This window comes from Salvelinus alpinus, chromosome 24 (genome assembly GCF_045679555.1).
Source record: "Salvelinus alpinus chromosome 24, SLU_Salpinus.1, whole genome shotgun sequence".
Classification (NCBI taxonomy): domain Eukaryota; kingdom Metazoa; phylum Chordata; class Actinopteri; order Salmoniformes; family Salmonidae; genus Salvelinus; species Salvelinus alpinus.
In genome coordinates, this window is record NC_092109.1 from 31,885,570 (window position 1) to 31,908,062 (window position 22,493).

The window sequence follows — 22,493 nt, forward strand, 5'->3', positions numbered from 1 at the left end:
ATTAATTTTAATTTGAGAGACCCTGATATTATGTTTTATTTTGATCCAAATTATATGGACCCTGATTTAACTTTCATTTGTTAATTTGTTTATTTTTCATGGAAGATTATTTAGCCATAAAATGAAGTGGGCAGAGAACAAACCCCTCTTCACATTATTTAAGATAGAATTGAAATATTATTTTGAAATTATCAGTAAATGTAAAAAACAAAAAGCAATACGGACCATAAAACTTTTTGACAAATTAAAAATGTATTTTGATATGTAATACCCCTGTCTGTTAGGTTAATGTACTCTTGTTTGTATATTTCTGTATCTGTATTTGTATTTGTTTTGTTCATCCAGCGCAGGGGTTGGTAGGACCCGGAACTGGAAGGCTGGCTGGCTAGCTAATCAGTCGGTGTCATTCAAATGCACCAGCTAGTTCAATAAGGTCGGATCCTTGTCAGATTGGCGATGGCGTATATTTTAGTAAGGCGTTTCAGCAGGGTTTTCCAATTAAATGTCCAAAGACAAGATATTATGTTTTCGGGTGAGTACTAGCTAAAAGTGTTTAATTCATGTCCCAACTATTAAACTTTGCGTAATGCAGACTTACTTCCATAAAAACAATAACGTCAGGGGGTGTGTCGCTACACCACAATAGGAAATTAACGATACAATGAGTTAACTAGCTAGCTAATTAACCAATAGCTAAATCCTTAACGAAAAACGTCTACTGGCTAGGTAACTAGACAGATTTTCAAACGAATGTTCTTTCTACGAAATCATTGCTTCAAAAACCAAGTCGGTTAGCGTTAGTTGCGTTAACGTTAGTTAGATAACTAGCTAACGTTAACTAACTGTAACGCTAACCCAGCCAAGCAAGGCCAACTAGCCCAGCTAGCGAACTACAGTAGTTGGCTAATTTGATATAATGTATGGCTTGGCTATATCGTCTTTTGCTGCACAACCCTAAATAGATAGCTAACTAGGTAGTTACGGGAAAGTAACGTTACCCTGTTAACGCGAACCTGGAGCTAACTCGCCGACAGTTATTTGTCAGTATTGGCTAACTAATGAGGGTTAACCAGCTACGTAATATCTACATCAGTCAGAACAGAGCATGATTGGTCAGAGGTGTCGAACAAGAAACAAATCCAAATTGGAGCCACAAACAAAACCGTTGTAAATAACCCCTGCGCCACATGGCTATCATTGTAATCTCATGAAATCATGTATTGCATGATTGACCTAGCTAATGGGTTGGGGAAGTATGTAATGTTTCTGTTTTACAGGAGTGAGACATAAGTCTACAGTGCATTATGCTACACGCCCAGACCAGCCGAAACTGGCTTATAGAAAAGTGAAGGGGAAGAGCCCAGGGGTAGTGTTCTTGCCGGGGTTTGCCTCAAACATGGGTGGGAAGAAAGCAGAAGCCCTTGAGGAGTTCTGCCAGTCACTAGGCCACTCTTACCTACGGTAAGTTAGCTATAGTATTTTCAGTGATAAAAAAAAAAGTTGCATGCATGCCAGTATGTCAGTTCAATTAGTCAGGAAAACCAATCTTTGCAGATCTATGTGGTCTTTCCAGGTTTGACTATACAGGCTGTGGGTCTTCTGAAGGTGAAATAGTAGATGGCACTGTTGGCACTTGGAAGAGGGATGTTCTATATGTATTGGACGAGCTTGTGGAGGGGCCACAAGTAAGTAGTTCCTCTCCGTTTCTATGATGAGACGAATTCTAATCAGCCAGTGTAATCCAAAGTATTGTTAGCTGAAATAGACCTGCACAGACTCATGTATAATATTGTATAACCATTTGGGATGGTAGTTGATGTAAAACTGTTACAGATTTCAGTGTGAATTGTCCACTGAGTTAATAATAAACCTCTGGAGGATTTTAGGGTTAATATACCTCGACTTGGCCTGCAGTTGTATAATAAGCCTTTGGATCCTCCGGCATGCGTAATTGACACTAGAGATATCAGTGCTGTCATTTAGAAGATCATTTCTGATCTAGCTAATTGTTCTGATGTTGCAGATTCTGGTTGGCTCCAGTATGGGCGGCTGGCTGATGTGCCTGGCAGCTATAGCTCGTCCAGAAAGAACTGCGGCCATGGTTGGCATCTCTACAGCAGCTGACCACTTTGTAACGGTCTACAATACACTTCCTATTGAGGTGAGTCAGCATTCAGAATAAACCATCTGGAGTTTTCAATAACCTTAACAGGCTCTGTATACAGACCAATGCACATTTCCCCTAATGACAGACGCTTGATTAAATGAGTCATATCAATACACTGAAGGTGGTTCAAAGGAAAGGGACATGCGTTTAATCTTGAAATTGCAAGAACAACATTTGGATGGAATTACAATTGAAACATCTATACTAAGCACATTTTTTAAATGGCTGCCATCTTAGATAATGTCTTTACCCCCAAAATAAAATGGTATCATTTTGTCATTGTAGGTGAGGAAGGAGATTGAAGAGAAGGGGCAGTGGGTGGTTCCTACCAAACACAATGAGGAGGGCTCCATCACGTTCACCACAGAGTTCCTGAAGGAGGCAGAGCAGCACTGCGTTCTGCAGAGCCCCATTCCAGTGACTTGCCCGGTGAGGCTCATCCATGGGATGAAGGACCAGGATGTGCCTTGGCACGTCTCCATGCAGCTAGCTGAGCGTGTGCTTAGCAACGACGTTGACGTCATCTTGCGCAAGCATGGCCAGCACCGCATGGCAGAAAAGGAGGACATCAAGCTCATAGTCTACACCATCGATGACCTCATAGACAAGCTGACCACGTTGGTTTGAGTGGCCAAATCAGGACAATGCTGTGGGTGACTCCTACCACCCCGACCCCAACTTTTCCGCACTCAGGCCGTTCGGTTCCCAATGCGTTACAGTATCGAAGGTGCTATTGTACCAAACACACACTGTGAAGAAAATGAGCTCTTGTGTTTTCTCCCGGCTCTCTCCATGCCTTTTTATTAGGATTTGTATTTACCATTGCCATGACACTTTGTTCCCACGACTACCAAACTTCTTGGGCCTGCTGTGAACAGTTTTGATTTATTCCCACAATGTGGTCTGATATTCCGTTAAACCTTCAATGAGTAGGGATCACTCCTATTACAGTAGCCCATCAGGTACAGATGCATTATGTCCATTTGTGAGACATTTATTTTATCCACTGTCAATTTTATTCAAACAAGTGTGATGTGCCTTTGTTATATTTATGCATGTGCCCTTAAAGACCAATAGGAGGCAGCAAATATCAGCACAGTATTTTAGGCACTTCACTATGTATTTCTATTATTATGAAACCCCATTAGCTGCTGCAGCTACTCATCCTGGTGTCCAGCTGGAACAATCAGTTGAAAAAGGACTTTACTCAACTGTAATGTTTGATTCTAATGCTGATGTCCATGCGTTGCCCATTTCTTATGCTGTCTGTATTTGCTGTTTGGTTCCATTGCTGACACAACATATCTATGTTTGTATTGCTTTGTCCATGCCATTTAATTTTGCACACAAGGTCAGAACAGAATATTGACTGCATGACAACTCATGTAGAACTGAGCATTGTGTTACATTTTAATATATTTTAACATTTTAGTGTAGAATATATATTATGGTGTGATTTTAGTGCAGTCCAGAATGATAACTTTTTTAAATGTAATTTCAACTGTCACTCTGGGTAACTTTTCAATGTTGGCCCAGTTCATGTTGGTTTTGTTGCAAGTATTGCCCATTCCAAAATGACAGATTTCAAATAATGATTGAACAGTAAGTAGCATGAGATGGCCTGGTATGTTTGACTGGCCTAAGAAGCACAGGTAATTAAGTGAAAAGCATTGCCGTGTAGGCAGCTCATGTTTTAGTATAGTCAACTTTCTGATTTAATTGGATAAAATGCCATGTGTGGCTACTGTCATACAGTGATGGTAAGCTGTCATTAGTGTAATGTGATCCCAGATACACTGCCTAGTACATTGTCAGCTAAAAGTGGTTAGGACTTGATGTCGTTGGTTTCCAACATGCACTACATGACCGAAAGTATGTGGACACCTGGTTGTCGAACATCTCATTCAAAAATCATGGACATTAATTCATGCTGAAACAGGAAGGGCCTTTCCCCAAACTGCCAGTGGTGAAGTGTGATTCATCACTCCAGAGAACACGTTTCCACTGCTCCAGAATCCAATGGCGGCGAGCTTTACACCACTCTAGCCGACGCTTGGCATTGCACATGGTGATCTTAGGCTTGTATGCGGCTGCTTGGCCATAGAAACCCATTTCACGAAGCTCCCGACTAACAGTTCTTCTGCTGATGTTCCTTCCAGAGGCAGTTTGGAACTCGTTAATGAGTGTTGCAACCGAGGACAGATTATTTTTATGCGCTTCAGCACTCGGCGGTCCTATTCTGTAAACTTGTGTGGCCTACCAATTCGCAGCTGAGCCGTTGTTGCTCCTAGACATTTCCACTTCACAATAACATCACCTGCAGTTGACCGGGGCAGCTCTACCAGGGAAGAAATTTGACGAACTGACTTGTAAAGGTGGCTTCCTATGACGGTGCCACGTTGAAAGTCACTGAGCTCTTCAGTAAGGCCATTCTACTGCCAACGTTTGTTTATGGAGATTGCATGGCTGTGTGCACAATTTTTATGCACCTGTCTGCAACGGTTGTGGCTGAAATAGCCGAATCCACAAATTTGAAGTGGTGTCCTCATACACTATATATACAAAAGTATCACAATCTCTATCCGAAATGTTTCATCTTGTGAACTAAGTTTGTTTTCGACATGTTCTATATCACAGTTAAATGTTTCTAGGTGATAGTACTATGTTGCAGAATTGATGGGCTAGCTCACTGTACAGTGATGCTAACAATGCATCTGAAGCTGACGCCGATAAGCAAAGTACCAGAACTTATGGATGAACGTTTTAGGATGGGCCTAACACATTCGTTTGCACATTTTCACTTGTTTATTTCTCTCATACTGTACATCAGATAGGCCTCTTTTTTTTCTTTTTTAAATGAGCCATTTCCAAACATGTATAGTGTCTTGTTTCTGATATATATTATACATACACACTGCTTTCCTTAAATTGGTCAACATTGAGCTTTTATTAAGAATGAGATATGCTTATCCTTTACAGTAAATAAACCTAAATATTTGTTAAGTCGGAGTGGAAACCAAGTGTCTGTACAGGGTCTCTACTATGTGATCCTCAGTGCTAGACTTGTTTTTAAGAGCTTGAAAGGACCAGCCTAGCCAGACGACTTTGTGTGAAAGGCCTATTTCTATATCTGAGCTCTGACACAGAAACAGGTTGCTAACTTGCACGCTTGCTGGTATTCATTCCTTAGGGATTTCTCCATTCCCTGTGAAAGAGAGTTCTGTTCCCTTCACATCCGTTTGTGAGATTCCAGGCCAGAGACTCTCACATGCCACAGAGCAACAGTTCACGTCTCCAGCTTCAGGTAAATCTAACTTATTTCTGCTACCTTTTCCAGAACTCCCTTAAATACCTTTAACAGGTTGATGGTTGAAAGCTATGAGATGTTGCAGCAGTCTGATTTATTAAGGTTTTTGGGGCAATGTAGGCATATTATGTTAGTGTCATATATTGTCAAAATACATTTTGTTTTGGTCATTTACACAACTGGATTAAGATTTTATTTTTTCACGTCAGAAGCAATCTCAAAATAAGATGTTTTATCAATTACTAAACAGAAATGTGCAATAGCAATATTTTTTAACACCGGTTTTTGCTGCTTCATTCCTAAAGGAAGAGGAAGCTACGTGATTCATCAGACTGATGAGATCCTCAGGATACTGGGATCCCAACCAGAACCAGTGGGCTTACACTGTTCAAGAACAGGTGCCTCCACATCTACCATTGTATTGTGTGTATAGATTTTCATTGTATTATGTGAATGGATTTTGTATTGCCTTTGATTAGTTCAAGCTTTCCACCTGTGTAAATATGTATGGGTGTATGTTTGCATTGCCATGATATATTGCTCTCTCTACCCAAGGCCAATGAGCACTGGACACAACTCCGAAAAGATGCCAAGTATTACATGGATATGGGACACCTGATGTTCGACCACTCTAAGGCTACTTAAGTCGCCCATAGATAACCGTAACGAGACCCCAAACATGTCCTATTTAGAACACGCCTTACACATTCATATAATGTGTAACTCTGCTGTTGGCATGCGTTTTTAAATAGTCAGATTGCATTTATGTCTTCCAGGGAAAACAACAGGCTCCTCTTTATGGAGATGCTGGGTAATGCTTGTACTCACCTTGACAGGTCGACAGTAGATGTGTTGTGGAGATGCTGAGCAGACACAGTGTTATGGACAGTAGCATCTCCTCCGTGAGGGTGGATGAATACAATCACTGCGCTAAATGTGCTTTCTCTACCGCGCTGTCCTTGACGTAAGAGTGTATAGCTTGCAGAATGCATTTACTGTATGTAGCCTATTGTCCTGTTTATTCTGTCAAAATAAACATTTAAAGGAAAATGCAATTTTTTCGTATGTATGTTTAGTTTCTCCATGGACGTTTTTCATATAGCATAAGCTACTGTATTTCTGTGACATGCATTTAAGTAAGTATATGAATATAAACTATTTTATAGGAATTATAAACACGTGGTTTCGTCGAGATGAAGGCAAATATGCCTTGATTCGAATTACTTTTGAATCAAACAGTATCTTAAATAATCCCTCCTTTCTATGCCTGTGATATGTGGTTGTCCCACCTAGCTATCTTAAGATGAATGCACTAACTGTAAGTCTTTCTGGATAAGAGCGTCTGCTAAATGACTAAAATGTAAACGTACAACAAACATATCAATGTTTTGATCAACATAGAGAAAGCACATACACATAAACCATGGTAGTAAAATTAACTGGTAAAGATTATATACAAATCATGCAAATTGAATCATTGATGGCCTACAATATATTAATGAAATAATTGGAATGAACTCCCAGTAAATTATTGAAGGGTAATGTGGTCCTAAAACCATTCCTGGACATTTTCACTGGATGTTGTGACGTTTCTCCCGTTTGGCCATGAATTCATTCCTTAAATCCCCTGTCAGAGGCGCTGAGGCATCACTTAACTCGCGTGGCTCTGAAAGCTGTGGCGAGTCCGAGAACGGTTGCTGAGTAGGGATGCTGAGCTTGGTACTGCACCCCTCAAAGATGTACAGTTTGAACAGAATGTGACTGCAGAGCGGGACTAACGACCAGGACCAGAGCGAAGCGGACCATACATTCATTTAAAATTAGTAAGTAAACGAATGAAATGGAAAAATAATGTGCTGAGACGAATGACATTCCGAATGGGCCTAGATGTATTGCGCACGCTATAATAAATTAATACATTTTGCTTGCACTTGCAGTATTTTCCCTTAGCGGGAGTGTATCCAGACCGTTTTGCCTAAGTTATTTACATAGCTCGAATGTCCGAGAGGAACTTTATTTTGGGGGGGATCCATTTGCCTTTTGCCTATCTATGCAAGTGCATTATGGCGTTTCATAAATCCTGCCTTGGATATGCTCTCCAGTGGCGAGTGACACCGCGCGCATCACGGGACCACTACGTATATTACATTTCTATCATATTTTCCTCGAATTTGTTTTCGAGAGAAGTATCACTCACACGGTTAAATTATACATTTCTCAATATGAAACTAGAGGTGTCCGAATATGAAGAAAATTGCTGAACTTTACAACTACGTTATCTGCATCTCCTTGAAGTCAGAGGCTTACGCATGCCCGCATCTAGCTATATATAGCCTACATATGACATCAGAAATGAAAGCGCAGGGCGGGATTCTGTGTGAGCTGCATAGAGTACATTATTTATAAATACAAAGACTACACAGGTAGCAGTGAAATTTACACAGGCAGCCCAATTCTGATATTTTACCCGATTGTTGGCAAAGGAGCTGATCTGATTGGTCAACAGACCAATTAGTGGGAAAAAACATCAGAATTGGGCTGTCTGTGTGTGTAAACACAGCCATTGTGTATGGTTCCAGCAGCATAGGCCTACACATCTGACACATCCTCAAACTAGATGGCAGTTCAATTGTTATGTATTGGCCCACAATAATTGATTAAATTGAACCCTTTCCTTGCAGTCCCTCTGTTGGAAGGTCTCTAACTGGCAGCCATGGCTAACAGAGGACCCAGCTACGGACTGAGTAGGGAGGTTCAGGAGAAGATAGACCAGAAGTATATTCTGGACCTGGAGGCCAGACTGGTGGACTGGATCATCTTGCAGGTTGGGGGGAACATAGAGCGACCAGAGCCTGGGAGACTGAACTTCCAGAGCTGGCTCAAAGATGGAACAGTGAGTCTCTGAGCCAAACTCTGGTTGACGTAGGGCAGCAGGTAGCCTAGAGAGGAAGGCACATAGCGCTAATTGCTCCTGCAAGTCACTATGGATAAAAGTGTCTGCTAAAGGACTAAAATGTAAACATAACCTCATGCCTTTACTGTATTCTAAACCTAACTCTTAAAGATGCAGTCTGGGATCTTTTGCACAACAAATTTGTTACATATTGTAGAAATTGGATTCTTAACATATCATACAAACTGCAAACTGGGGGGGGTAACATATCATATGAAATGGATGAGTAGTGCAGAAAAAACGGAGACCCATTTTGACTCGTGAGCACCACTTTCAAAACTACTGGCTGAAATTATACACAAATTATGGAGCAACACTTTAAAACACACATATACAGATAATCTCAGATTCTAATCCACAATGGTCATAATGTGCCATATTTGATAGCCTTAGGTTTTATGGGGTTTCTCCTCCAAGCAACCAACCACTGCCACCCCTGATGAGGCTGGGTGGGTGTAGGCCAGTTGTATCCTGTCATTACAACATTTCATATCTCGTTACAGATTCTTTGTAGGCTCATTAACAGCCTATATCCCCCTGGTCAAGAGCCCATAAAGAAGATCCCAGAGACAAAAATGGTCTTCAAGCAGATGGAAAAGATCTCCCAGTTCCTGCATGCAGCTGAAGCTTATGGGCTGATCACTGGGGACCTTTTCCAGACTGTGGACCTGTGGGAAGGTACAGCTCTCCTAATACAGTGGTGATTCCACTCCAGCATAAACTCACATGCAGCAAACTGTTAGTTGTTATGTTAGATAACTTCAGGTATGTAAATATATCGGTTCAATATAATATAACTTTCTGGAATGGATTACTTTGTCAAATCATACATTTTCTTCTACAAAAACAAATTTGCATTATAACCAATGAGGACCAACTAAAGCCAAATATGATATTGAAATATCTGTCTGGTATTTTGTGTGACTACAGGGAAGGATATGGCTGCCGTGCAAAGGACCTTGTCGGCTCTAGGCAGTATGGCACTCACAAAGGATGATGGTCAATATCGTGGTGAACCTGATTGGTTTCATAAGTAAGAAACTAATCATCTGTAATGAGTTCTACAAAACAGCAAAAATGATTTGTCAATTTCTTTATTACATACCACTCTAAAATTAACTATTTACAATGAGTCTCATTACCTAATCCCCACTACCTCTGATGTTTGTTCATGCATCCATGTTATTACTCTAGGTGTAGGCCTTCCTATCTGACATAAATTTGAATCTCTCTTGTACAAACATCTATCACTGCAGGTAACTGACCAGTTGTGTCTCTCCTGTGCTTTCAGGAAAGCTCAGGGAAACCGGCGGGAGTTTTCTGAGGAGCAGCTGCGTCAAGGCCGTAGTCTGATTGGCATGCAGATGGGCGGCAACTCAGGGGCGTCTCAGTCTGGCATGACAGGGTACGGCATGCCACGCCAGATAATGTAAAAATGTCACTTGGCTCCCCTATACGGATCCAAAGTTGCTCTCTCATTAGCTCAGGGGCAGCGTGAAGTTTCCCTGATGATCTCTCTATAGGGGCCCTAGATGTCACTTCATACTGAAAATCTGAGCGCTCTAATGGAGCATTACAGACATCCTTCAAAAAAAACTTTTATGCGCACAGTGGCTCTACAGCTGCATTTACACAGGTAGCCCAACTCTGATATTTTTTCCACTAATTGGTATTTTGACCAATCACAGATCTTTTTCCAGAGATGATCCAATTGGTCAAAAGACCAATTAGTGGGGGGGGAAAAGATAAGAATTGGGCTGCCTGTGTAAACAGCCTTCACTCATGGTCAGGTGTGTCATTTCGATCAGTGCGGATATATGTTGTCTGTGCATCAGACTGGTGTTCCAAGGTTTCTGTCAACACAGTTGTGACACGACAGCATGGAACTGTGCCATTGTCCAAGACATTTTTGGTTATTTAGAAATGTCATTGTAATGATAGTCACAATAGTTTTACATTACAGTATTCTTTATTCAGGTAATTTACAGCACGACTAGTCTTATTTTTTACTACAGTGTGGAATGTGAACGCTATACAGCAATTTTCTTTCACATAACTTTGTTGCATGCTAATGTTCAGTATTGAATGTTTTTTCTGGTTTAATTTATATTACTTAATGTACGAGTACTGTGTGAAATGTATCATGTTATGGAATATATTTACAGAATTTTCCCCCAATTGGTTTCAAAATCATCTAGGCCTGTATGGATTAAATCCTTCATGATGGTTTGGACTGAACAATCTCCCCCATTTGTCCTTTCAAGCGAATTGCTGCCCCTTGCGACAGGGTAGGTGAATCTTAGCCAGCTCTGCTGTCACAGTCAAGCACCAGATGGTTCTTTGTCTGGGTTATGGCAAATTCTGTAGTTCCAGCCAATCCTGTGCACATGTCCTGGTCATTGATGACAGTTAACCATTGAAAAACATTAACAATAGACCTGTCAAATAAGGTTCAGAGTAAATGTTAGCCATAACAGAAGTTACAAATTTAATTCCAGAAGTCAAAGAATACATCAAGCAAACATTTTTGTTTATTCAATAAGAGGAAACTATATCCAGGTACTATTATTAACCACATAATGGGACTACATTTTGTAATAGGCTGCATTAATTAATTTCAAATGGATAACAATGCTGTCAACAGTAACAGAAAATACTGGAATGTTAAAACTGGACAGAAACGTTTATACTAAAAACGGCCAATCTTCCTCTGGGAAGACTACAGGTGGACAGCAACCCTCTCAATCAGCTAAGGGCTGTTTATCTTCATCCATCTTTCTCTGAAAAGAAAATCAGTGGGATATTCAAATGGGGGTATTAACTCAATACCAAGAACACCAGCTAAAACAGATCCCCTAAAGTCTCATATCTTTCCATTTGGTCAAGATTCCACAAGCATAGGTAAAACTCGCTTAAATCAACAAGGTTTCCCTATGAAGGTGATGATTATTCAAGATATTTATTGTTAAGAATTAACATTTGACAGTGAAACCTGAAGAATGTTGAGAATGTATTGTGGGCTCCAAGGTCAACTACATTTCCTTACCAATACACCACAAAGTAAGAAGTGACTTGTTACAGTTGAAAATTACCTTCAGGTTTAGGTAATGTTCCTCACTGCTACAGTGGACTGAGTTGGCTGTTTTCTCATTAGTGTAGAAGATGTTGCACAGCTTGCAGAAGAATCCGGTCCTTGGCACCAGATAGTCTAACCCTGCAAATAAAAGGACAGAAAAAAACTTGGCTGATATCCCCATCACCCCTGATCATAAAAAATACAGCCAAACTGAAACAGAAGTCAGTATCTCTAGTCTCTTACCAACAGGGTTGTCAGGTTGATAAGGACCCAGAGGCTCCTGCTGCTTCTTCTTCTTCTCTCCCTCTGGGACAGCTTCCACACCACTGGTCTCCTCACCCTCAGGGTCCACACAGACCCCCTCACTATCAGACACAGGTCGCTGGACATCCTGGCCATACAACCACAATCATGTCTATCACATTCATTCTATTCAGCCTGAGATTGCGAGACCAACACCAATAAATAATTTCACTATTCTCTGTGAAGCGTATTAACTGATTACATATTGACTAACTGGGCAACTATAAAAGTAATGTTCACAGAAATGCCTAAATACCTAAATATTTCAGCAAGCATTTCACTAAACAAGGTAATCTCTCACCTCATTTAAATTGGGGAAACAAAATTATAGCAAATAACCTTCTCTTTCACCACTGGAGAGTGGCTTTTGGCTGACTGGCCATTAGTCTCATCTCCATGGCGATCTCTTGTTCTTCTGTTGTTCTGACTGGCCAACCACAGCTCATACTTGACTGGAGGCTTCCTGTATCCAAAGAAACAGAATACAATGTCAACCCAGTACTAGAACTCATACAGTCCAGTTTAAGCATATAACACAATATTATTGCTAAATGACTTAAAAAATTATTGTATCTGAGATTGATATCAATTGGAAGAATGAAGTAATCAACTGAACTAGCAGTGGACGTTGGCTGGATAGGATATCAGCATTCTTCAAATTCAACTTTAACTAATTTCCATCATCTACTCTGCTGCACACTTCCACTGTATATTCTTAGGGGTTATTGAAAATTACTTACCAGGATATCAGTGAGTCTCCCTTTTTGCACAAACTGACCCTTATCAGGGTGCCGTAAAATCTGGGAGGACGTTGGAAGCACTTCTTCACCATTTTCTGAGCGGCTTCCACACTCTCAAACTGGATATAACACTGGAGAGGTGAAAGAAGAAAAAAGTGATTCCTTTACCAATAGAAAAACACATTAAGTCCTCCCTAAAAAAAAATGGGCTGGTGAAACCTTACCTTTCTATGAACCCAGTTCAAATGATAGCCAGTGATTTTTCCAAAAGGTTGGGCAAGCCGTAACAGAGAGACGTCCGAGTACTTCTGCCGTGGAAGCAAACAAATGTAGATGGATCTCCCACTGGGACTCTACAATGACAGAAACAAAGTCACATTACACATAATACTAATCTTTGTGTTACAAATATTGACTATATGCTAGGTGTGTAGCTTAGCTTATTTCAATTCATTCATCAAATGCATAACGTGCAAACCATAGGTACTACACCAAACCAACCTCCAACTTTTTCTGTGAATAGCACATTCTAATATCGACAGGTTTCCCCAACAACTGTGCTTTGCCTTTGTAGAATTTCACCAACTTATGCGCTTCATCGGTAGTATCAAGCTCTAACCATCCCTGCAAATATATAAAAAGCACAACGGCATACAAACTATGATAACATTAATTCCATCACATAAACAAACTAGATAACTGATCCCCAAATAACATATGGGCAAGCAACATAATTATGAACCTACCTCCTGTCTGAAGAAGGATATGGTACGGTTTACAACTTTCACATTTGCTCGCTCTGCCAGTTTCAAGATGGCCACCTCTACGTCTCTATAGCCCTTTCTGATTGGGCTAATATGGACAACTTTTCCATCCTGTAGAAAACAGTTTTACTGAGCAACATACTAGCAATAATGTTGGATAAAACAACACTTTTGACACATTCCAACTACACGTTTCTAAATGAAACATGTAGTCTAGCGAACCATGTAAAATACCAACCCATGAAGAATCCTTTGACTCTGCAAATAAAAAGAAACGTAATTTGTATAAATTATGATCTGCAGATTGTCTTTAATTTGTTATCCACACGGGCAGAACAGTAATAATTATGTCCTTTGCTGCCAAGTAAGAATGTTTTTCCTCATTCATTGCTTACCCATTGACGCATCCTCTCCAATATCGTTGTCGAGTTCATCCAATGTAACAAAATCATCCATGTTATCAGGGAAATCCATGTCATCCATATCGTCCTGTTGGAATAAGTACAGAACATCAATAAGTTAAATAATTAAGAGTGTTTCAAGTTCCAAAGTGCTGCAACAGAACCACATCGAATCTCATGACAAATATTTGTGAGGTTGTTATGGGAAACTGTCAAAAGCTGCTCAAACACTGAAGATATAAGTATGCAAAACTGTATTCAATGATCTTGAACTATGATGAAGGTCCATGTCTCTTAAAGCTAGGACGTGAATCCTGTGGCTGCACTATAACAAAACGATAGACAGCTTCAATCGTATTAAAACCTGTTGGTCAGATCAACATGTTGATCAAACCAGTTAAGGCTGAACAGCTACTCATCCATACATTTAAAATGTCTGGCTGACTCGCTGTGCTTCAACGCTGTGTCACTTGAACTCAGTCCTACTATGGGAGCTTTCATAGGTAAGCACCTGTTTTGGATTACTACCGACAGGCTATGTTTTCTAGAACTTGTACAGAGATGATTCGATCACCTTTGATATTCAACCATGGAAGGTAAAGAGAAACCCTTCAGAGCTGATCTCCATCATTTAACTGATGGAATAAATAAACCATGAGCATGTCATTAAGCCTACATAGAGATAAGCCATGTCATTAAGCCTACATAGAGATAGATAAGCCATGTCATTAAGCCTAGATACATTGCATGTTATGCTACCAAGCAAACTCAGTATTCCAACAATCCATGACTGAAACCGGGCAATGCCGACATGAGTCACAGAAAACATCTCGACTGTTTGTCTGCGTTGACGAGGTTCAATCTGAGCTTCAATCACAAGTGTCAGATGGATTTGATTTGCCACTGAAACCATTTCAGTGGTTCTACGCATAAGATGCCCACATCTGTTTCAACTGATCAATGGAGGATCTCAACCAAACTACATTCACTGGAATGCACACAGAACTTCAACCAAGCTGCTTTAAGAACCCATTGCTGGGAACCAACATCTTGTTTACTCGACAAAAACGTATGTTCAATTCTGCGAACAATGCCTTTGTTGGTTCAGGTCACACATATGAATGACAATAATTCCTTACACCATGTTCGTGAAAGCTCTCCTGTTCCATCATGTCCTCCATTGTGACGTCAGCATCACACAGAGCTGGATCATCGGCAGCCTTTAGGTCAGAATCCTCCAAGGTATTGTCTGCCAACAATTCTGTGCTTTCAGGTTCCCCCTTATCTTTAGAGTCAGCCACCAGAGAGGCACTTTTGGAAGGAGCAGAGTCGTTAGTATCAACACCAGCTCCAAACTTATCTAACGAGCTTTGGTCATCTTCAACCTGGACGCTCTCTTTGTCTGGATCTTTGTTTTCCAAATTAATGTCCTCCCCCTTTCTCTCATTCTTGACCACCTCCTCGATCTTTTCCTTGATCTCCTCGTCCTTGATGTCCTGCTTTACCTCTTCCTTAACCTCCTCTGAGGAGCTTTGTTGACCTTTTCCTTGTTCCACCACTTTCTCAGCAGGTTGTTTGCCTGTACTGGGTCCCTCTTTGTTTGTGGAGTTTGAGTTCTTGCTGGTCTCCTCGCTCTTCTGTCTGCTGCTTTGGCTTTTACTGGAATCTGCTCTTCTGGATGTGGTGGAGTCAGGACTTTCTCTACAAGGCAAAAACCATTGAGGTAAACTTCCCTGACACAAACTTCCCGACGAGGCCCACAGGAAAATTGGTCTGGCCGCCATTGCCCCAGGTGGACTCTTACTTACCTCAGATGCTTCAGTGACGATGACAAGCTGACTTTGACACTCTTTCCATTGATCTTGAGGGGGTTGGAGTGGTAGTACTTCACCATAATGTCAGCATCCTTCCAATCTACCATCTCAATCAGGGCCTGCAGATGGATAAGGAAGAATGTGTAAGAGAAAGCTAGAGGTGGTGGTTAATAATGGCGGTGTGTGTTGATTGATCTACTCCAGTCATACAATTCCATGCTATTCGGAATTTAAAATAGATACACTGCATTGTTCCATTGTTTTAATAATGTTTTTCTATTTGAAAGAGATATTTTGAAGATTTGATTGATCACAAGCAATATGGAATTGATTCAATTCCATATTGCTCAAACCTTACCTGATCACTTAAAAATGACGAATGTCTCACATCCCCAAACATCTTGGCAAGATCGAGAATCTCAGATTCTCTTTCTTTCCCAGGAGATACGCGGGAAAAACAAACTACTGTATTGCTAACTTGTTTGTTGGGGCGTTTTCCTGGTGGTTCATCCGACCTTGGCGTCTATAGGAAAAAAACAAGCTCATGCTGGGATATCTGTGATTAAGAAAACAGAATCTCAAAATTTTAAGAGGCAGGTGCACTTACATAAATACTGCACACTACAGGTGACAGGTACAGAGTCAAACCATTTCCCTTCACAATAGCTTTGCTATCACTGTAGTGATCCACCATATTGACTGCCTCTTTGTGCGAACCCAACTCCACAAAGCCCTGGAACAAAAAAACAACAATGAATCCGCCAATAGACAAACTACACAACATAAAATGTTTTTAAAAAAGAGAGAACGTTAAGAGTTGAGTGTTTAAACTTAAGGTTCTTATCAATTTGTGTAACTTACCTTGCAGGGGAACACCAGATGTTTTACAACTGTGCCGAATGGCTTAGCCAAAGTCACCAAGTCTTCAACAGCAACAGACCCACGGGGATATTTAGCAACCACCACCTTTGTGCCAGCCTGGTGCAAAAGATAAGATCACACATTCAAGCATGCATTTTATTTTTATTTAACCTTTATTTATTTAGCATGTAGATTTAAGCAAATAAACTACATTATAAGAAGTGAATGGGAAAAATGCTCTATTTATTAGACAACACAATGACACAGAAGGGGCATTACCTTGGGCTTCAAATGGTGTCTTTCTGGTGCAGACCAGACTTCACCTAAAGATGAAAACATGAAAAAAAGTTTACATTTTCAAGTGGTTTGCCATTGGGCCTTATTTGGTCTGGATCAAACTTGACATTAGGATAGGACATGAGGTTATCACCTCCTACGCGGTCTGAGCTATGTTGTCTCTTGTAAGGCATAGCAGGACGTGGCGCTCTTCTGGGCGGTGAATTAGCATCTCTACTTGGGATGGAAATTGGTCTGGAAGATAACATAAACAGTGCTAAGAAAGAACAGGATGGCTAATTGTTTTACATCATGACATGCTTGTTTTCACCATGAAGCTTTATTTCATGGCCCTCACATTTTCTTCCCTTGGACATCTTGTTTTTCCCAATCTGGATATCTGTAAAAAAAAATAAAAAAAAATAAGAAGACAAAAACAATTCTAATTAGAATAAAACCAGGTAATAGGAAATACCTCTGCTGATTGATTTTGTGATCTGCCTCAGTTTATTTTCTAAATGTTTTACTTTGCATTGAAACACTTACAGACGCAAGAGTTCTCGACAGCCCTCTGCATGGCGTAATCCATTGAGATGATCCTTCCATTGCTGTGAAAAAAGCAAACTCATATTAAACAAAAATGAATGTCATTATGAAAGGTTGAGTGTTCTGATTAAAAGCATATACTTGTAGACACACTCCAACAGCAAGAGTATTGAAATATAACAAAGCTTACCTTAGTAGAATTCAACATACAGAAGCATAGCGAGCATGTGTGTGGGTAAATATTGGGCACAACTCCTTGAAAATCTTCCAATTGATAGGAAGAAGGTTGGCTGTCTGATGTTTTTTCCGTTGAGGGCCTAGTGTGGTGGGAATCTTTTCTTGCCTCGGCCTGCTCTGGTCGCACCTCCACTTTCTTATAGTCAGTGTCACTATGGCTGCTTGACTGGCGACGGAATGCAGGGGGACTGTCCCGTCTGCCGCGGTCTTTAACATCTGTATCCTCTTCCTGTCCGTCTCTCTTTGGGGAGGGCTCTCCCTGCTCCTCTTGCTTGGCTCGACTGGCCTTCAGTTGCATTATCAGATAAGGCAGTGTCTCTACACTGATCTCGTTCTCTGGAATCTTGGCCAGAGCATCCACGTCTTCTGGAGAGAGCCCCAGAGTGGCATATAAATTCATAGCGCTCAACGCTCCATCACCAGATCCTTTGCGTGCAGAACTTTGACCCTCACTGCCCTCCATCCTCAAATTTCCAGGGCACAAAGAAGTGTATTCTGAAATGGGAGAATAGTTCCGATTCAGCAATTTCAACAGATGGCTAAAGTAATGAGTGTAACTGTGACGAATGTGGGCGGAGTGCACTTCCGACTACATCAAGTCACTGTCAGCCGATACAAAGAAACAGGTTGTATTTGACTAAAGTTTTATTAAAAAGTATGGATTTCAGTAGCAGACTAAACTACACAATTTAAGATGAAGTTGAGCGGTGAAGTTAAATCCGCTTTGTGTTTTGTTTCCTTGCCACGATATATCAATATTTTTATCATCCCAGCCCTAACAACCGCAATTTTCAGCGCCGAATGAATAGCCCCCATTTAGACAGGACATTGTCCTGTCTAAATGAGGGCTATTCTTTGGGTGCTGAAATACGCTGTTTCTTTAGGAAAACAACCATAATGTTGCAAACAAACATGCTGTCATCCAGTCACATGTATTTATTTTCCAAACTATAGCACACCATAGTTTACATACAGCAGGTTTTTTAAGGTCCAAAGAGTTTGGTCTGCCTGCTTCATGTTATCATTTTTGCCATGGGAAAAAATATTGCGATACTGGTATCATCCCGGCCGTAGTAGTTTTTTATAAAAACTTCATAGCTCCAGTCCGTCCACACTAGTTGCCGCTTAACTCCATCATCCTAAACCGTGGAGTTGAGTCACCTGGGATTTCAGTAGTGATGGGAAACTGAGGCTTTCTGAAGGCTTTAGCGCTTTCACCAAATTGGTAACAGAGAAACTGAGCTTTGTGCAGAAAAACAGATCTTCATTATTTGTTCACAATACACATTAGTGACATCTGCTGGTCAGCAATAGCAGCGTGTGATTACCAGAAAGAGGTATTTTTTTCTCCATTGTTTTCATTCTAACACGCAGCAGTAAGTGTTTGGCTTTAGTAGCCTGTAATCAGTTGGAATACCAGGTTTGCATCTTACATCATGCTTCCCTTTTTTGCCTTCAAGTTGACTATTTTTGAAAAACTAAATCTACGGCATTATTTATGACGCTTAAGACAGACGCTTATACTATAATAAATAAAACCAATTATTTGAACAGGGCAGAATGAATTTTTTTTCAAAATAGTGTGCCAACAAGATTCAAACTCATACACTCACGTCCCTGAATGTTCCATAGCCCTTCCTCTACCTGCTAAACTACCTGTCAGGTAAAAGTTTATGTTTACAATCCTAACTATATTTCTAAGTACGGTGTCCAGTAGAGGTCGATGTTTGAAAACAGCTTGGAATCGAAAAAAGCACCGGAACCAGGTAGAAATCAGTTGGATCTCTCAACTCATGGTTTGAAAAAGCACGTGATCAAACGAAGCTTCGGACGCCATTGATGACGTTCTTCTGATAAAGTGATACACACATAGGCACACTACTTTGCCTTCTTTGTTTTTAGAATATTGGTTCCGAAATAATATCCTATTGGTGAGCCAACTGGTAAATGCAGAGGGTCTTTTACTCAGTTATAAGGAATTCTTATCACTTTACTAGGACCCTGTAACACCTAAAGATTTTGCAATTGTTTTAGACGCCATTCCCTCAGGTGTTGCTCTGTTATTCAGGAACGTGTCAAGACTCATCAGTAGGAAAGATTTGTTTCTCTTTTGGTCCATTCAACAACAGAGCGATACGAACCTTGTTTCAGCAGGATGTTATATCTATCTATACCTTATGTCATGCCTTATTGGAATGGATTTATTGATAATATCTGTTGGGGAAAAGTTTGGATGTTGCCACACACATACCTACTTGTTAACAGAATTAAGGAAGTTTCCTTTAAAATTATTCATAAATATTATCCTGCCAACCACTATATGAAGAAGTTTAAGGAAAACAACTCAAATTGCTCCTTTTGTAATGACCACCCAGAAACAATGTTGCATCTTTTTTGTCATTGTATACATGTAAGAAAACTGTGGCAAGACATCAGTGGATTTATAATTGAACACATTTATGAAGATTTTACACTATTGTGGAGAGATTTCATTATTCTTTTGGCCAAATTTCATATACACAAATGTAAATTTACTAACAAAAAAACATTTTCTTACCCTACAAAAAGAAATTGAACTGTATTTTAAGACAGTTATATACTCTACTAACAAAAAAGCTGTTAGAATTGTAAGTGTATGTATGTCCCTTAAGGTCCTTGTGTAATTGTAATGTGATATTGTACCCCCTAGCTCGATTGTCCATTATATATAATCGATATATACTTGTGTTCCCTTATGTACTTTCTGTATTGATTTGTTGTTAATAAAAATAAAATAAAAAGTCCACCCCCAAAAAAAATTAGAAAGTTTTTTGTTTAAAGGCACACTACTTCGCGATTTCGACGCATGCCTAGCCGCCGGAATCAAACGTAACTAGGCACACTACTTCGCGATTTCGACGCATGCCTAGCCGCCGGAGCACCGGTATCAAACGTAACTAGGCACACTACTTCGCGATTTCGACGCATGCCTAGCCGCCGGAGCACCGGTATCAAACGTAACTAGGCACACTGCAAAGGTTTAAGTGTTACAGTGTTACAATTATCGGCTGACAGCGACTCTATGTAGTCGGAAGTTCAGTCCGCAAAGTAGTCTCCGTTCATCTCCATTGATTTCACGTACATCGTAGAGTTAAGAAAAAGCTCGGCTAGTTGCTGGTTGGGTAAAAAGTATAGGCCCAGATTGAGACTCCTTAGCACTGACTGAATGCCTACCATCTTCAATTAGTTCCATGGTTAGCTTGATAGTCTTCATTTGCTATGAGCAATTTGATGTCCCTTGCTGAAAAACATACGTTTCCCAGAATATTGTTGCAAGCTAGATAAATACATTCAATGGTGGAGAGGCCTTCAACACAAGAGCTTTGTTGTTAACGTTAGCTACGCATCTTTAACTCTGCAAAACGAAGCTCAATATCGTCTTACCCCCCCTGATAAAAATATTAGATATCAACCAAGCGCTATGTTACTGTATTGTTAGTTACTAGCTCGCGCTGGTGTTACCAAGCCTAGCAAGCTGCACGCATCACTTGGGAATGCGGCCCGCTAGCATTCAATAAGTAGTTTACCAAAGCTTTCTAGCAAATTAAGCAATATCAGATTTTTTGGTCTGAATGTTTGAGCATGAAGATCAACTACTACATTGAATTCAAATTGTGATTGCTGTAAAACATACCTTTAAAGAAGTCCCCTTTCAGCTATTTCGTAAAATGTTCTAGCTAGTGGCTACAGCACAGTTTAAGTCCTATAACGTTACAGTCTGGCTAATCGTTTTTTCCTGCACCACAAAGTGTGCAGGACGGTAAGCAAACGTTTTCATTGGTCAGTTTAGGATGTATGTCAACGGAGAACTTCCGCTCTGTCGTTTGGAAGGCAGAGTGGAATATTTCGTCACAAGTCAGACTCACTATTCAGAAACACAGACAAATATTGTTATTACCTTCATTCAGGATGCCCACACACTTGCGCAATCTGAACTCAGGGGTAGACATAACATAGTAAACGGAAGTCTGTAATACTTCAATAAGCATGATATGTAACGTTTCGTATGCTACAATATGCATTAAATTGTGGATGTCCATCATCCATTTCGTATGATAGTGTAACGACCCTAGGTTTATAAACGCGGATATCGACTCTGTCGCACGAGCATGCTTTTGCAGCACAGTCGATAACGCACTGGACTTCAGGCTAGAAGTTCGAGGGTTCGAGACCTGCTCCCTGCCTGTTTCATTACAATATGTTACGAATTACAATCAGTATGATGTGCTATGAATTGCCATATATGTTATATGTTACAAATTTGTAAAACATATACACTATCGTTAAACATTTTGGAGTCACTTAGAAATGTCCTTGTTTTTGAAAGAAAAGCTATTTTTTGGTCCATTAAAATAACATAAAATTGATCAGAAATACAGTGTATACATTGTTAATGTTGTAAATGACTATTGTAGCTGGAAACGGCTGATTTCTTTTATGGAATATTTACATAGGCGTACAGAAGCCCATTATCAGCAACCATCACTCCTGTGTTCCAATGGCACGCTGTGTTAGCTAATCCAAGTTTATCATTTTAAAAGGCTAATTGATCATTAGAAAACCCTTTTGCAATTATGTTAGCACAGCTGAAAACTGTTCTGATTAAAGAAGCAATACAACTGGCCTTCTTTAGACTAGTTGAGTATCTGGAGCATCAGCATTTGTGGGTTCGATTACTGGTTCAAAATGGCCAGAAACAAAGACCTTTCTTCTGAAACTCATCAGTCTATTCTTGTTCTGAGAAATGAAGGCTATTCCATGCGAGAAATTTCCAATAAACTGAAGATCTCGTACAACGCTGTGTACTACTCCCTTCACAGAACAAATCAAACTGTCTCTAACCAGAATAGAAAGAGGAGTGGGATGCCCTGGTGCACAACTGAGCAAGTGGACAAGTACGTTAGTGTCTAGTTTGAGAAACAGATGCCACACAAGTCCTCAACTGTCAGGTTCATTAAAAAGTACCCGCAAAACACCAGTCTCAACGTCAACAGTGAAGAGGCGACTCC

General features: G+C 40.3%; 3 protein-coding genes and 1 long non-coding RNA gene across 6 annotated transcripts; 3 read left to right on the plus strand and 1 right to left on the minus strand.

Moving 5' to 3' along the window:
* The first annotated feature begins 292 nt into the window (after window positions 1-292).
* On the plus strand, window positions 293-5,170 carry abhd10a (abhydrolase domain containing 10, depalmitoylase a). Its single transcript, XM_071363174.1, has 5 exons — window positions 293-532; window positions 1,278-1,461; window positions 1,574-1,685; window positions 2,024-2,161; window positions 2,453-5,170. Exons 1-5 carry the CDS (start codon window positions 457-459, stop codon window positions 2,792-2,794), a joined length of 852 nt encoding a protein of 283 aa, XP_071219275.1. The 5' UTR covers window positions 293-456; the 3' UTR covers window positions 2,795-5,170.
* Window positions 5,171-5,337: 167 nt separating this feature from the next.
* On the plus strand, window positions 5,338-6,529 carry LOC139551817 (uncharacterized). Its single transcript, XR_011670328.1, has 3 exons — window positions 5,338-5,471; window positions 5,780-5,872; window positions 6,030-6,529. It is a non-coding gene; the product is annotated as an uncharacterized lncRNA (long non-coding RNA).
* A 594-nt stretch (window positions 6,530-7,123) lies between these two features.
* LOC139551819 (transgelin-3-like) lies at window positions 7,124-10,653 on the plus strand. The gene is made up of 5 exons (XM_071363178.1): window positions 7,124-7,297; window positions 8,156-8,367; window positions 8,931-9,105; window positions 9,358-9,460; window positions 9,719-10,653. Exons 2-5 carry the CDS (start codon window positions 8,188-8,190, stop codon window positions 9,858-9,860), a joined length of 600 nt encoding a protein of 199 aa, XP_071219279.1. The 5' UTR covers window positions 7,124-7,297; window positions 8,156-8,187; the 3' UTR covers window positions 9,861-10,653.
* Window positions 10,654-10,891: 238 nt separating this feature from the next.
* LOC139551818 (matrin-3-like) lies at window positions 10,892-21,250 on the minus strand. Of its 3 annotated transcripts, XM_071363176.1 has the most exons (22): window positions 21,119-21,220; window positions 20,659-20,725; window positions 17,399-17,940; window positions 17,209-17,270; window positions 17,021-17,062; window positions 16,817-16,917; window positions 16,666-16,709; window positions 16,387-16,503; window positions 16,133-16,258; window positions 15,884-16,048; window positions 15,520-15,644; window positions 14,851-15,412; window positions 13,706-13,799; window positions 13,549-13,568; window positions 13,293-13,421; window positions 13,048-13,170; window positions 12,771-12,899; window positions 12,547-12,677; window positions 12,146-12,269; window positions 11,747-11,894; window positions 11,520-11,641; window positions 10,892-11,207 (listed from the first exon to the last, which is right to left on the minus strand). In XM_071363176.1, exons 2-22 carry the CDS (start codon window positions 20,696-20,698, stop codon window positions 11,169-11,171), a joined length of 2,985 nt encoding a protein of 994 aa, XP_071219277.1. In that variant the 5' UTR covers window positions 20,699-20,725; window positions 21,119-21,220; the 3' UTR covers window positions 10,892-11,168. The 3 variants fall into 3 exon arrangements, with proteins under 3 accessions (XP_071219277.1, XP_071219276.1, XP_071219278.1); XM_071363175.1 differs by lacking the exon at window positions 10,892-11,207 and having other exon boundaries at window positions 11,353-11,641; XM_071363177.1 differs by lacking the exons at window positions 10,892-11,207; window positions 20,659-20,725 and having other exon boundaries at window positions 11,354-11,641; window positions 21,119-21,250.
* Between the last annotated feature and the right edge of the window lie 1,243 nt (window positions 21,251-22,493).

Excerpts from the sequence above, each read along its gene's own strand:
- LOC139551818 (XM_071363175.1), bottom strand. The coding sequence starts at position 20,698 with ATGAAGACTATCAAGCTAACCATGGAACTAATTGAAGATG. Across the intron at positions 16,049-16,132 it reads CTGTAGTGTGCAGTATTTAT|ACGCCAAGGTCGGATGAACC; the intron begins GTAAGTGCACCT and ends TTTTTCCTATAG. Across the intron at positions 15,645-15,883 it reads CGTCATTTTTAAGTGATCAG|GCCCTGATTGAGATGGTAGA; the intron begins GTAAGGTTTGAG and ends ATCCATCTGCAG.
- abhd10a (XM_071363174.1), top strand. The coding sequence starts at position 457 with ATGGCGTATATTTTAGTAAGGCGTTTCAGCAGGGTTTTCCAATTAAAT. Across the intron at positions 533-1,277 it reads ACAAGATATTATGTTTTCGG|GAGTGAGACATAAGTCTACA; the intron begins GTGAGTACTAGC and ends TCTGTTTTACAG. Across the intron at positions 2,162-2,452 it reads ACAATACACTTCCTATTGAG|GTGAGGAAGGAGATTGAAGA; the intron begins GTGAGTCAGCAT and ends TTGTCATTGTAG.
- LOC139551819 (XM_071363178.1), top strand. The coding sequence starts at position 8,188 with ATGGCTAACAGAGGACCCAGCTACGGACTGAGTAGGGAGGTTCAGGAG. Across the intron at positions 8,368-8,930 it reads GCTGGCTCAAAGATGGAACA|ATTCTTTGTAGGCTCATTAA; the intron begins GTGAGTCTCTGA and ends ATCTCGTTACAG. Across the intron at positions 9,461-9,718 it reads GAACCTGATTGGTTTCATAA|GAAAGCTCAGGGAAACCGGC; the intron begins GTAAGAAACTAA and ends CTGTGCTTTCAG.